At 36.0% G+C, this 14,140-nt stretch overlaps 1 protein-coding gene across 2 annotated transcripts; it reads left to right on the top strand.

Moving 5' to 3' along the window:
* The first annotated feature begins 4,259 nt into the window (after positions 1-4,259).
* Positions 4,260-12,542, top strand: LOC113701970 (PH, RCC1 and FYVE domains-containing protein 1-like). Of its 2 annotated transcripts, XM_027222893.2 has the most exons (9): positions 4,260-4,820; positions 5,723-5,809; positions 6,560-6,649; positions 6,735-6,809; positions 6,896-7,090; positions 7,887-9,956; positions 10,936-11,082; positions 11,289-11,668; positions 12,006-12,542. In XM_027222893.2, exons 1-9 carry the CDS (start codon positions 4,770-4,772, stop codon positions 12,124-12,126), a joined length of 3,216 nt encoding a protein of 1,071 aa, XP_027078694.1. In that variant the 5' UTR covers positions 4,260-4,769; the 3' UTR covers positions 12,127-12,542. The 2 variants fall into 2 exon arrangements, with proteins under 2 accessions (XP_027078694.1, XP_027078695.1); XM_027222894.2 differs by lacking the exons at positions 4,260-4,820; positions 5,723-5,809 and adding an exon at positions 6,375-6,465.
* Positions 12,543-14,140: the final 1,598 nt, after the last annotated feature.

Here is a 14,140-nt window from a genome sequence, read left to right as displayed (position 1 = left end):
GACGAAATGTGACATTAATTTGACAGGTTAATGGATACTCCATTCATACAAATTCAGTGGTTCATTGACATCATCATCAGATTAATTCCGAGCGACTTTGATAGGTGGGATTAATTACATGAAGTTTCAGAGGATATAGTCGATGTTTGAGATCACATATTGGCGACAGAATTGAAGAATTACAGTCAAGTACTCCAGTAATTATCAATTGATTGATAGAACTAAGATAAGTTCAACTCAAGAACTTCACTTGCCACTCATCAATTTAATTTTTTCTATTTGTACTGTTCTCAATCTGCATTGATTCCAGCTGGAAATGTGTAGCTCAACCGTTAAATAGATTAAGATAAGATAATTCCGCCTGGCTCTTTCTGTTTAGATAATTCAAATTTATTTTGCATGCTATAAAACTTTAGGGTAAGCTGTATGGTTCAGCATTTTTCATATGATTCTCTCAAAGTTATATATAATTTTTCATGATTTAGATTTGGTTTTAAGTATTAAAGTGACAGTCCTCCATATAATAAACCTAGTTGAAACGTCAAGATTATCTTTATTTAAAAATTAAAATAACTAAATTAGCGAAGATATATAAATGGGATTAACTTTTTATACACTAACAGTGTAGTGATTTTTTTTATACTAATAGTTATGAATTTATGCCACATATGCATAATTTAAATTTTAAATTTGGATTCATGTTATGTGGCATGATTTAAACCTGTTAGTGTATAAAAAAATTATACACTGACAGTGTACTCATATAAATTTACATATTATGGACTATGGATAAGACTTTAGCACCCATGTCATAGTATTTTTCTATATAACCCTTTTATAGTTTTCAAATATCTATTTAGTCATTGGTTAACAAATAATTTCCATCTTGACATTGGGGCACCTTTAACATTTTAGTCAGCTTTTTTTATGGAGGATAAGTTCCGTCATTTTGACACTCTAGTTTAAACTATAAAAGGGTCATGGATAAATTTTGTAATTGCAGTAGGGTTGGGTGAATACTGCTAAGCTATAGAAGGATAAACTATAATTAAGCCAATATTCTTTCCAAAACAATGAAAAACACAAACGCATATAAATTTTTTTATCATCCCAATGGCCCTATGAATGCCATTGAGGAGGGTGATGCATTCTGCATTAATATTGCAATGCTGCTATTTCTTTACCACTAAAAGGCAAAGTGTTGAGGATTATTTTTGCATCCTTTCTTTTGCCCTGTGGCTTGACATGAAAACCAGCATGTTTTGTTCATTTATGTACACTTCGCATTTAGTACAAAAGAAGTATTTGTAACCGAGCCATCAATAGGTCCAGAAAACTGGACATGGGGTGGGCATTAGACCCAGCAATTACTGATATGTCTACCTACAAACTTCATCTCAGTTTGCATGCTATTTATTCATGTCCATCTCAGGAGACAATGCACAACTGCATAGGACCTTCTTGTTGGTTGTATACTTCTTCTTGAATATTCACCGATCAATGTAGCAGGTGGTCGATGTTCTGAAGTGATATAGATGCACAAGATCCCACTATCTTCCTTCTCAATTTTACTGCCCCAAATTGAATATTGGCTACAGTTCATGTATTGGGAAATTTAACTGGAAAAATCCAAATTGTAGATGATGTAACGCCTTCAAAGTCTTCAAACTTGTGCAATTGATTATTCACCAATCATTCGCTGCCAATATCAAGTGTTTGATAGTAGCTTTTTTTTTTTTTTTTTTTTTTGAAAAATCATTCTAGGATACCATTTGTGTGAAAAACAAGGTAAACATGACTAAGATCTAATAATAAACTAAACAAGGTCATTTTAGAGTTTAAAAATAATAATAATTAGAGTTGAAACCGACTCTATCAAGGATTGGTCGAACGTATGATGGGTTAACACTAACTTGAAGGAGTCCATATGTTAGTTTTTTAAAAAATAACATTAAATTGAGAAAGTATCTAATTGATGCAAACAAATTTAGTTGTATGCATTTAAATAGTACCGGTGTTAATTGGGTCCTCGATATGTAAATCTTTTTTATTAAGAGCTGTAGGTATTAGTAACATTTAATAAGTTCTTAGACAAATTTCCTATTAATGATTTCTTGATCTCTCTTCCTACTATTCCAACATACAAACGAGGTAGAAGTAACTGGTCTGAATGCACAAACCAGAGTTTGGATCGAATATTCCCTATTTAGTACTCGTATAACTATCAGTTTCCATTACTTAAACACAGCAGTACGTTCTAATTAAACAAAGAAAACAAATTGCTTCTGGGGTTTGAGAATTCTCTGTCATAGAAAATGATCCCTGTACTAAAAAACTTAATGATGCGGTATCATTTTCCCCTCTATATCATTCGTACAAAGAACTGTACTACTACCAATAATCCATTGCATTGTCAAAGCTAGCTTGCACATGCAAAATGAAAACAACTACACCGGCAATAAATTTGAAGCCTAGACCTAAGTTATGATGGCATTCATCAATAATATTGTCTTTACATGCATCCTAGCCATCCATACAAATAGCCCACAACTTTTTGCATCAGCTTTTTAATCGGTTCCCTCAAGTTTTATGCATGTTTTGTACCCTATATGGCTGGCTGGCTGGCTATATATATAAGGGCACTCTATGGACTTGCAAGTGAATAAAATGTACTCCTCCTACAGCTACTAGTAGTACTATGCATGGCGCCCTCTTGTACAATCAAGAATGTTGAGTTCAATCAGTGGCTGGTAAATTTGGAAGATGGCTAACGGTGGCCATGTGAGAAGGACAAAGCTGGCCACAACCACCAAACTTGATGCTTAAACCAAAGACTGATCATGCCATAAAAGCATCAAAATTAGCAGTTGATTTTTGTCCTTGTGGAAAACCCCCAACCAACAAATGGTTAAATTAATGAACGGTCCAAGGCTCGAAGTAGAGGAGGGAGTACATGGATACTCGCATTCTGGAATTTTAATCTTCATCTTTCCATTATTAATGTAATAAACATATAATACATTTGTCCTGTGTATTTCCTTTATGTTAGCCATGAAAATATATCATATTAAGGCCATTTCACCTTTCACTGTACAGCAAGCACATCTTTTTCCTTTTTTTTTTTTTCGGTTTTGTTTTGTTGCCTAATTTGTGTTCTCGAGGAAAACTGAAAACCAATGTCTGAAAAGTGAAACCTTCTCAACTATAGGAACTATTAGAAGAAAGGCGACATAAAAGGCTCAGATGGGTCAAAATGAGAATCTATTAATTGCTTGCATGAGGTGATTATCCTAGTGATTAGAAGATTGTAATCAATAGGTTTGAACTTTAAGTCAAGCGACCGATGAGAAAGTTGGGTTGAATTGCATGGTCCTACTACGTTTTCACCTTTGCCAGAATGAAGGGTCCTACTACGTTTTTGGCTGACTTTTTGCGAACTTAACTTTGGAAGCATTTGATTTCTACTGGTACTGGTGCATACAAACAAAGCGAAAGATAATGAGGGGTTTTCGGTCATGATTCAGACTGACAACAAATTGACACTAAAGAAAGGAAGCAAGCAAAAAAGCCTGGATATTGCTAGATATTCAAGAACAAGATGTCAACAATGTTGGCAGTTTCAATGATCTTCTTAGTTATTCTCACTTTTTCACATTGCAGGGCATGATTTGCACAAAATGTACATCAATTCAATGTTAGTGCCTTATGAAGTCTAATCTAATTTGAGAAAAAAAGTTTAAGATGCATAATATTTTGAAGAAAAAAATGAATAAAAGTGATTTTCGCGCTTCTAAATTAGTTCCTAGCACTTCAATTTACTCGCTGAACAGTGCCACTAAAGAATACAAGCAACTAAGTTGAAGAGTGCGTGGGAGGCTAAAAAGAGTTGTAGTGTTTTAGCTCGCAACTTACTTCGAGAAAGTACTGAAAATTACTGCAATAAATGTGGCCAATGACTATCCTTATTTCAAGGGAGATGAAGGGCAAGATGTACAAAATCTTGAAATCTTGTATCTTAAAAGATCCTTGGGGAACAGTTTCAAACAACCTTTCAATTAGGGAGAAATAACAGTGAAAGGTCATAATCTTGGGTGATTACTGATTAGATTGGATAGCCTAAAATAATATGTACTCTATAAGCATGTTCTAATGCTGAACACGTGCGGTTTAGTTGAGTAACTTCCATAATAAAACAAACAAAAGACTCGGCTCCATCCTCTTTCTTCTGCACAACACCCAAAGTATGGGAGTTGTCATGATGCAAGAAGAAGAATAGGATCACTACTACTGCTACTATCATTCTCTACACTACCCAAGAAAAAAAAAGCAAAAGAAAGATTGAAAGTCGAGAAGTAGTGAAGTGAAGTGAAATGGAGGGATCCCATCACACTTTTTCGCTTCATTTCCGTCTTTCTCTTCTTTTTTTTTACCCTTTTTAACTTCCAAACCAAGAATTTCCAGGAGTGCTACTACTAGTTGAGTCATCCAGTTCTACTGCCATAGTGATAGTGCCACTTGAAAGTTGAAAGTTTGAAACCAAGAAAAGTAGCTCTTCTCTCGCTTCTCTTGCTCTCTTTAACTGCACTGAAATGCTCTTCTTCTGACTACAAGCTTTCACACATTCTCTTGTGTTTTAAGGTTCCCCTGAAAGGAAACCAAATCCTTTGTTCTCTGTTCCTCTTGTCCCTCTCACTCCCTCCTTCCCGTATTCTTATTGCTTCTTTCTATATTAAACATTCTTCAACTTTACATGAGTTCTCTGGGAAAATATGGGTGAAGAACATGTAGCATTGTGCCCTTCTGATAGAGCAGTTGAACAGGTTTTGCACCCCTCCTTTTCTTTCTTTTCTTTCTTTGGAGTTTAATGGATTTGAAAGTTGAATAATGTCTATATACCAGTTTTTTCTCTTGTTATCCGCCTCAGAATGCCTAGCCTATGACCATAGTTTATTACTACTGGAAAGAAACTTAAAAATCCAACTTGGGATCAGTGCTGTTTCAATTTTAGGAGCTGCTATCAATGTTTCTGGAAATTCTGCTTGTATTTTGTGTTCTAAATCAGTAAAAATATTTGCTTTTCATTTTTCTGTTTTGTTCCTAGTGCTATTGAAGGTGTAATATTGAGTTTAATTGCCACCATTTGTTCTTTTCCCAGAAGATTTCTGCAAAATATTTAGTGAAATAACCCATCATTTACATGCCAAATTGCTATTTTTCTTCGACTGCAGGTTTAGTATTCTTTAATCTTATTCAACGAAGTTGGAAGTCTTCAAATTGCTGAAATGACATCTATAAGAAATTTAGAAATTAAAGTTAAGACATAAAAACTTGGTTTGTGCCTTACCCAACTTTCTGCTAGTTGTTGAATGTTATTGATTTGCACCATATTGCGCTTTAAGATTTTTCTGCTCATTTGACCCCTGGTAATGAATGTCCAACTGACCTTGCTTTTCACTACCCTTTTTCCTTCCTTTCTGTTCATGTTATGATTACAGCTAAATTATCGTCTCAGTTTGTGGAAATTTGCTAGAGCAATTGTTTGATCTCAACTTCCTCTGTATTTGATCCATCCAAGAATTGTGCATTTGTGTGCAGAAGACAAATTCTTTTTCTAAGCTACTTTCTTTGGGATGTATAGTTTGAACTTCATAAACTTAGCATTATTGCTTAGCTTAGGGCTTTAGGCTTCATAATTGTTGCACTAATCCTAAGCCAAATGCAGGCAATTGTCGCGTTGAAGAAGGGTGCACACCTTCTGAAGTATGGCAGAAGAGGGAAGCCCAAATTCTGCCCCTTTAGGCTTTCCATGGTAAGCTTAAAAAGACCTAACATGATATTGTGTTGTGAGACTCCACTGTGCAAAAGCTTGTAGTTCATCTTGTGGGTAGTAATAGAAAGTCTCATTCAGGGATGAGTGGATGTATTCAGCTTATCAGAATATTGTCTGTTGTGTTCCTTGAAAGTTCCTACTTTGGGTAGGGGATGAAGCTCCAAAAGGCATAGTGAAATTGCAGTAATCTTAAATTTATACCAGCTAGCTGGCATCTACTGGTCTTCCTAAGGTTTTTGTGTCTGTCAATAAACAACATTCCACTTAATAATTTTTGAGAAAAACAGAAAACAGAATGATGTTATCTTTTGATTTTAGGCCTTCAAGTTTGATATCGAGTAAATAAAAATGGCTGGAACATGTTACTATGGAAAGCAACTGTAAGTGTCCACTGAAACTTGAAATGAACATTATTTAACCATTTAAATTATTTGTTATGCAGATTACCTTTTGCGACTTTTATTAGATAAACTGGGAGAAATCTCAGGCATGTTGCTATCTAAGAAGAAGTTCCCATATTTTTGTGTACCCTTATTTATTCACTTCCAATTTGCCCAAAAGTTTTGTTGCACCCTACCTCTTAGCCTAATTGAATTGACTTGATAACAGCTCAATCAAGTTGACCAGTCTTTCAGGTGTTTTTCTTTTTTTAATTGTTGCTCCCTGTTTAATTTTTCTTGACCTGAAAATCAATATTTTTGTAAGCCTGAAGGATGGTTTTGATTTCAGGATGAGAAATCTTTGATTTGGTATTCTGGTGAGATGGAAAAACAATTGAAATTAAGCTCGGTTACAAACATCATTCGCGGTCAAAATACTGTGAGTAGAATGAACTGTCTCTTTTGGGATTTCTTTTCCATTTTGTGATATAGATGCCCTGTTAATCTATAATGCTGAATTTCAGAAACAAATGAAACCAGAAAGAGAAAGTCAAAGTTTTTCACTTATCTATGCGAATGGTGAACGCTCTCTTGATCTGGTAGTGGATTTATTTGTATAAATTTTGCATTCCTCGATCATATTGTCCTTACTAATGTGTATGCTTATTCTCTCTCTTTCATGCAGATCTGCAAGGACAAAGCACAGGCTGATTCTTGGTTTTTAGGCTTGAAATCTATAATATCCAGGAGTCACCATCGTAGATTGTTTGGCACATTGAAAAACCAAAGATGGGCTCAAAGTTGTGTCAATAGTCCAGCTAGTTACATGCGAAGGAAGCAAATTCTTGGAATCACGGAAGAGACAGCTAAATCATCTCAGGTTCTTATTACCTTTCTTTACCTGGTTATTAAAACAAGAAGCTGATCCGAAGAAGAGACCTTCTTTTTAGGATTTTCTCAGAACGTCTTCATTTCTTGTTTTGGTGTATCTGTTTTGTTTGCCATTCCTTAAGCAGAATAAGGTTGCAACATGCTGGAATAAAATTAAAGGGTGTACTAATTATGAAGTTGTACTTGGCTCAAAAAGAGGAGAAGTTTTACTTGGATTAATTTCAAATAGCAACATTGAATAATTGGATTTAAGACCTTGAAGACAGTAAGAATAGAAAATGATTAACGTCTGAAAGATAATTTCATACTAATATGAAGTGTGAGTGATACTTCAATTGGAAACAAACAGCATCTTGATGGTAAGTGTAGTCAAGTGATAGTCCCAGTTGATTGTCCACTATTGCTGCTGTTTATAACTGATGTTACAGATAACTTGGCTTAGATGCATATCTGTAAAAACATCATATATGTTTCATTTCAAATAACCAAACAACTTTGACCTAGTAGTATGTGCACTCAACTCAAAGAATCCTATCAAGCTAATAGCGGACATTATGATAAATTTTAGTTCGTTTTTGTTGAAAGGGTCACGGGCATTTGTGTTTCCCAGAGAAAAGTCATTCCCAATTTTTTGGTTTTCTTACTTGTCTTCCTAGGAATCTTACTTGTCTTCCTAGGAATCTAGTTGATGCCTGGTTCTTTTCGGATTCTAGTTTACTCCTTGTCTTCCTATGCTCATCAGATTCTAAGTCATTGAGAACTTATTTAGCTTTACTGATGTGAAGGTTCAAAGCATAGATGGGAGTCCTGCACAATCATTTTCAGAGAGGTGTTTTTCGGATGGGTTATCATGTTCTTCTGATAGCTTTTATTCGGAGTCAAGTCTATCAAGTACCCAAAATTCCGTGGATAACTTTAACACAAGTTCTCCATATCTTGGCCCTGATGATCTAAATAAGAAAGAAGCAGTTTGTGCCAATACAAGAACCCACGTTCACAGCCTTAGTCAGCTTGGGAGACCCCCTCGTAATTTTACCCAATTAGGAATGGATGTCTTAAGAGATCTTCTGATTTGGGGAGGAGGAGTAGAAGGAGGATGTTTTGCTGGCGGTGAAGAGCAATGCGATGCATTAATACCCAAAGTGCTGGATTCTACCATGATGCTTGATGTGCAATCAGTGTCTTTAGGGGGGAAACATGCTGCCTTAGTCACCAAACAAGGAGAAGTCTTCTGTTGGGGTGAAGGAAAGAGGGGAAGGCTTGGTCACAAACTCGATATGGATTCTGAATGTCCAAAAATTGTTGACTCCCTTAACAGGGTTTTTGTAAAATCTGTTACATGTGGTGAATATCAGACCTGTGCTCTTGCAGATTCTGGTGAGCTGTACACGTGGGGTGATGGTGGTTGTAGTGCCGATTCAGCAGGTGGAGATATAAAGCAAAGCCATTGGCTGCCAAACAGACTTTGTGGGTTGCAGGATGGTGTTTCGATAGCCAATGTTGCTTGTGGAGCATGGCATACAGCTATTGTATCTGCAAATGGGCAATTATTTACTTTTGGTGATGGAACATTTGGAGTACTTGGTCATGGAAATGTCCAAAGCATTTCACGCCCTAAAGAAGTCGAGTCACTTGTTGGGCTATGGGTAAAATCTGTTGCATGTGGTCCATGGCACACAGCTGCAATAGTGGAAGTTGTGACAGATTGTTTTAAAATCAAGCGTAAAGGAGGGAAGTTATTTACTTGGGGAGATGGGGATAAAGGAAAGCTTGGCCATTCGGATCAAGAGAGGAAGCTTTTACCAACATGTGTCACAGAGCTTGTTGATCACGATTTTGTTCAAGTTGCATGTGGAAGAGTGTTGACTGCTGGACTGACTAATATGGGTAAGATATATGCAATGGGGAGTGCAGAGCATGGGCAACTGGGAAATCCTCATGCCAGGGATAAATCAATAACAATTGTACAGGGGAAGCTAAAAGATGAGTATGTTAAAGAGATCTCTGTAGGTTCTAGTCACATTGCTGCCTTAACCTCAAGGGGCAACGTTTTCACATGGGGAAAAGGTGCAAATGGACAATTGGGACTGGGTGATAGAAGGGATAGAAACTCTCCAACTTTAGTAGAAGCCCTCAGGGACATGCAGGTAGAACATATTACCTGTGGATCAAGCTCTACAGCTGCTATTTGTTTGCACAAATCTGTTGCTACAACTGATCAATCAGCTTGCAAAGGATGTGGGACAGCTTTTGGATTTACAAGGAAGAAGCAAAACTGCTACAATTGCGGGCTTTTGTTCTGCCGTGCATGCTGCAGCAAGAAAGCTAGTAATGCATCTTTGGCACCTAGCAAAGTCAAGTCATTTCGCGTATGTGATCCATGCTTTAAAAAGTTGCAAAAAATAGCTGATTCTGATGGACAGTATAAGCTTGATTCTCAGAGCCCAAGATTATTATTAACATCACTGAAGGCTATGTCTGATGAAAAAGAATACAGAGGAGATGGAAGTGGTGCATGGAGTAGAATGAAATTGACAACAAATTACTCTGAAGAGAAAGTTCAAGGGGACAAACAGCAGCCCTTGGACTCCACTTCATCTTCATTGGGTGGATTGCACAGGTGGGGGCAGGTTCCTTGCCCTCGAGCTTTTAGAATAAACTCTGGAGACCAAAGAATTCCCCATCTGTCTTCCCTTTCACCTTTGAGGACTCAATTAGCTTCCTCTTCTCCAGCTAACTTCCAAGCACTTCCTTTGGTTGTGAAATCTGCATCTTTTGCTGCTATGAATCAAGAGAAGGACACTTTGCTATCAGATGAATTCCTTCTTGAAGAAATACGGAAGCTAAGGATTCAAGTATATTCTTGCCCCTTCTCTTTGAGATCAAATTTCTGCAGCTTATACTTGCCTTTAACAGTATTTCGTGGAGGTATTAACTGTCTGTCTGTGTCCCTCTCTCTCACTCTCACAAATTCACACACAACACAAACTAAACAGTCCAACAATAATTGATCAGTACCATAGCTTAGAAGGAAATTTGTTGCCTGGAGGGAAGGGTTGTGAGGACGGGGGAGGCATGTGTGGTGAAAATGGACAAGTCTCCCTATTATGTGGCTTAGAAACAGTATTACCTTTTTGATGATCACCTTGTCCTAGCTTCCTCTTAAATAGAAGATTTTGGCTTAATTAGCTATATGCAAGTGTATTAAACATGGAAGTGGAAACCCTGAGGTTTGGTAATTGTGGAGGATTTGTAAGACTTTGTTTGGGTCAAGCTAAGGACTTGTGAAAGGATGTAGCTAGGGAACTTAATGACCAAGAGAGCCTTTCTGCATAGCTTGTTTGACATAATGAGGAACTCACGAATTTGAACGTGAAGGTGTGTCATAAAAAAATCTAGCTATGCGATGCATATTTCTTTCATCTACTTTGAAACTGATGAAAGATGTTCAAAGCATATACCTCATGCTTTTTGTACTAAAGTATTGCTGAAGTGGTAAGAGTTTTGTAGTCTCCCAAGTTTGCTGCTTTGATGAACTAGTAAACCATTGAAATGAAATTTGTGATGTCGTTATATTCAAATTGTCTCTTCTACACTAGGTTTTGGGAAGTGTGATCTAGTCTCTTACTTCACTAGTGAACCATTGAAACAAATTTCGTCACGTCGTCATATTCTGTTGTGTCTCTTCTACACTAGGTTAGTAATTCAGTGGAGTTTTGTTTCACTGACAATTTTGTGTGTGAATTATTTTGAAAATTAATTTTTCAATGCTTAGCCTTTCATGCAAACAAAAAGGTTCTCACTTGTACTTCCACTGTCTTCATTTTTTGAAAGTCTGAGAGTCTTAAAAAGCTATGCCAAACAAGAGATGAGGAAATTCAAGAATGTCGACGAAAACTTGAGGAAGCGTGGGCACTTGCAAAGGAGGAAGCTGCCAAGAGTAAAGCAGCAAAGGAAGTTATAAAAGCTCTTACATCAAGGGTAATTTTATCTGAATTCATCAGATTGAAGTAGACTGTCCCTGCATCGCATCCATTATTTTGAACATCATTTGCTAGTGGTGAAAATTTTTTTACCAGCTTAATGCTGAATTTAAAATATTAATTTTGACTTCAATGTTACATAACACTGGATTTATTTCTTACTTGAGAAGAGTTTCACAGGATATCTTGTGTTCTTTATTGCAGCTTAAAACAATGTCAGAGAAACTCTCTGCTGAAAGGGATCTTAAAGATCAAGCTAGTGTGGAGAAATTCACATCCATATCGTCCTCTCAAGTTGTTACTACATGTGAGCCTCCTGAAGTATGTCGAATGGAAGACAGAAGAGTGGATAGTGTATGCAATTCTCCAATGCTTTTTTCCAACACATTGAAGTATCTCCGAGATAAACACCGTAATGGAGATGCTGCATCAGTAGAGAAATCCTGTGCAGAAAAAGTAGATACTGAACAACTTGGAATAAAGTCCTTGAAGCTCGAATGGGTAGAACAGTATCAACCTGGCATCTACATCACACTCACAGCACTGCCAAATGGACAGAAGGCCCTCAGGCGAGTTAGATTCAGGTAACCATTTCTTCTTGGCGGTAAAACTTTATGGTTATGCATGCAAGATTTGCTGTCAAAACAGCTTTGGAGCATAGAGATAGTTTGCATATTATAGGAGCATAAATTAAAAAAAATATATTAAATTGCGTCACCACTACCATTCAGGTCAGCTTCTCATCATGAATTCTGGGTAGCATTCTGCGTTCACTCCGATAACCTTGATCCAGAACAAGAGAGGAGTGAACTTTGAGCAGCTAATATAAGATTATGAATACCTTAATTTGTTTAGTTTGTCTTGATTACGATAGGTATAATATGTGCCAGCTCTTATTTTTATTGGCATGGGATTTTGCAGTCGGAAAAAGTTCACCGAGAGAGAGGCAGAAAGATGGTGGGATGAGAATCAACTGTTAGTGTATCAAAAATTTGAGATTGAGGAATATACAAGTTCAAATCAAGGTATGATGGTGTTATGAGGTTTCCTTTGGCTTCGCAGCATCTTCTACTCTTAGTGATGCATCGTTCAAATAGCTTTTTCATGTTACCAAATGCAAAAGGCTATTAGTAATTACATTTGCCTGAAAATTTTGTCTTCTGGCTTTTGCTGCCACAAAAGCTTTTCATCCATGTTGTCATCTTTTGTATCAATTTGATTCTCACAGTTTACTCTTGATGGTGGGTTTTGAAACTTACTTTTGTTTCTGGAGGGATTCTTTGCCACCCGAGTCTGACAATTGTGTATCCTTTCAATGTCCTGCTGCCCAATCTATTAATCTGTGACTGTGTTTGATAGGCAGGTCTTTCTGAAACATGTACGAAAAGTGTGGGATAGGATAATGAACATTAATGCTATTTAAAATTTGTATACATTAAGATAACTTTTCTTACCCCAGGCAATTTTATTCAGTTGATTTTCGCCAATTTTACGTATTCGTGTTACTCTATGAATTTTGTTTACCATCTGGGTTCGTAGCCAAAAAAAAAAAAAAAAAAGATCTTGTGCCATGCTTGATCCTGACCAGAAGAATGCTTTTGGAAAGTAATAAAGATTCTTTTTGTAATTTGCCCATCTCAGTATACTTTTCATTTCAAAATCATTCTAAAAAATTATTAGAAGAAAACCAGTTGAATTTTTACATTGTTCATTCGACATTAACGAGGGATTTATCTAAAAGGAAATGTAAATCAGGATTCTTCCATTCTGAATGATCGCCCATCCAATCTAACATGTTGTAGTGGTAATGAAGGTGTATTTGGACATTCTTGAATGTATTAAAGTATTGCGTCCGCAAGCAAATGCAAATTGGGAGTTCTGAAATCTTTTCACTAAAAAATAGTTTTAAAAATAACCGTAGAGTAGTAGTACACGCTTACAAGGTACTGAAAGAGTCAAGATTGGTAGTTTTTTATAGGTGATAATCTAGAATGCATACTATAATTCACTTTTTAGATTAATCCTTTCTATACTACTATTTGTCAGTGTATATATTTACGGATCTTAAATACATGCTACACATATAAAATTTGATGTTTAAATACTTAAACAACAAAATTTGCACGTCCAACGTACATCTAGACCTGTAAATGTATATACCATCATCCATGCATAAAAGATTTATTCTAACTTCTTTTTTTTTTTTTTTACTACACAAACAAATGTTATTTAGTTGTTTTAAAGACAAGCTCGTGGAATTACGGCCAATAAAGTTAGTGTCTTTGTCCAACATTGGACCACGACCTACTTTTACCATCTCAGCACCGATTGAGAATTAAGAAAGTGAAATAGGAGCAGAACAAGGTTCAAAGTTCATGACGGCTTGAATACTTTTGAGTAAAACTTGATGGAGCTTTACTTCACTTGTACCTTGAATTGACGTGTAAAAGATACCCACAGATCAGTGAATCAAACCTTTCTACTCATGTAAGAGTAGACGCAAACTAAGCCAAATCCTCAAAATCTGTCTGTGGGCAGTGGGCCTCTGTGTCTTTCTTGTGATAGTTCAACCTACGATAGACAATAATATTATATTAATGGGAGTGTTTGGATACCTCCATTATTTCAAATAATATTTTGCTTGTATCACAAACACATTTTTTAACCTATCTTTTTATATTCTCAATCACTTTTTTATCTCACATACATCACATTATAAAAAGTGCTACAGTAATTATTCCAAATAATATTTCAAATAATACACTATCCAAACAAACCTAATTAATGTTTTAAAACTCGTACAGTTAATTGAACTGATGACTGGTGAGATGTTCGGGTCAAGGTTTAACTGGTCGGATCGGTTCAATCCTGGTTTAATAAATTTTTAAAAAAATAACTTATATATATGCACAACATAAGGCATACAATGGACTAATTTAAAACTTTATATGATGAAAAGTTTAATATTTTCAAAGAACTTGGATTTTTAAAAAATAAAAAATTTAAATTATAAGTTAAAACAAATAAATTTCATCTCAATTTCAATTATATCTACC

This window comes from Coffea arabica, chromosome 7e (genome assembly GCF_036785885.1).
Source record: "Coffea arabica cultivar ET-39 chromosome 7e, Coffea Arabica ET-39 HiFi, whole genome shotgun sequence".
Classification (NCBI taxonomy): Eukaryota; Viridiplantae; Streptophyta; class Magnoliopsida; order Gentianales; family Rubiaceae; genus Coffea; species Coffea arabica.
Note: the sequence above shows the minus strand (reverse complement) of the source record. Positions and strands in the feature narration are given on the sequence as shown.

What these genes read in the sequence shown, in the direction of transcription:
- LOC113701970 (XM_027222893.2), top strand. Translation starts at nt 4,770, where the DNA reads ATGGGTGAAGAACATGTAGCATTGTGCCCTTCTGATAGAGCAGTTGAA. An exon ending in GCCCCTTTAGGCTTTCCATG is followed by an intron (nt 5,810 to 6,559) that starts GTAAGCTTAAAA and finishes TTTTGATTTCAG; the next exon opens with GATGAGAAATCTTTGATTTG. An exon ending in TCATTCGCGGTCAAAATACT is followed by an intron (nt 6,650 to 6,734) that starts GTGAGTAGAATG and finishes GCTGAATTTCAG; the next exon opens with AAACAAATGAAACCAGAAAG.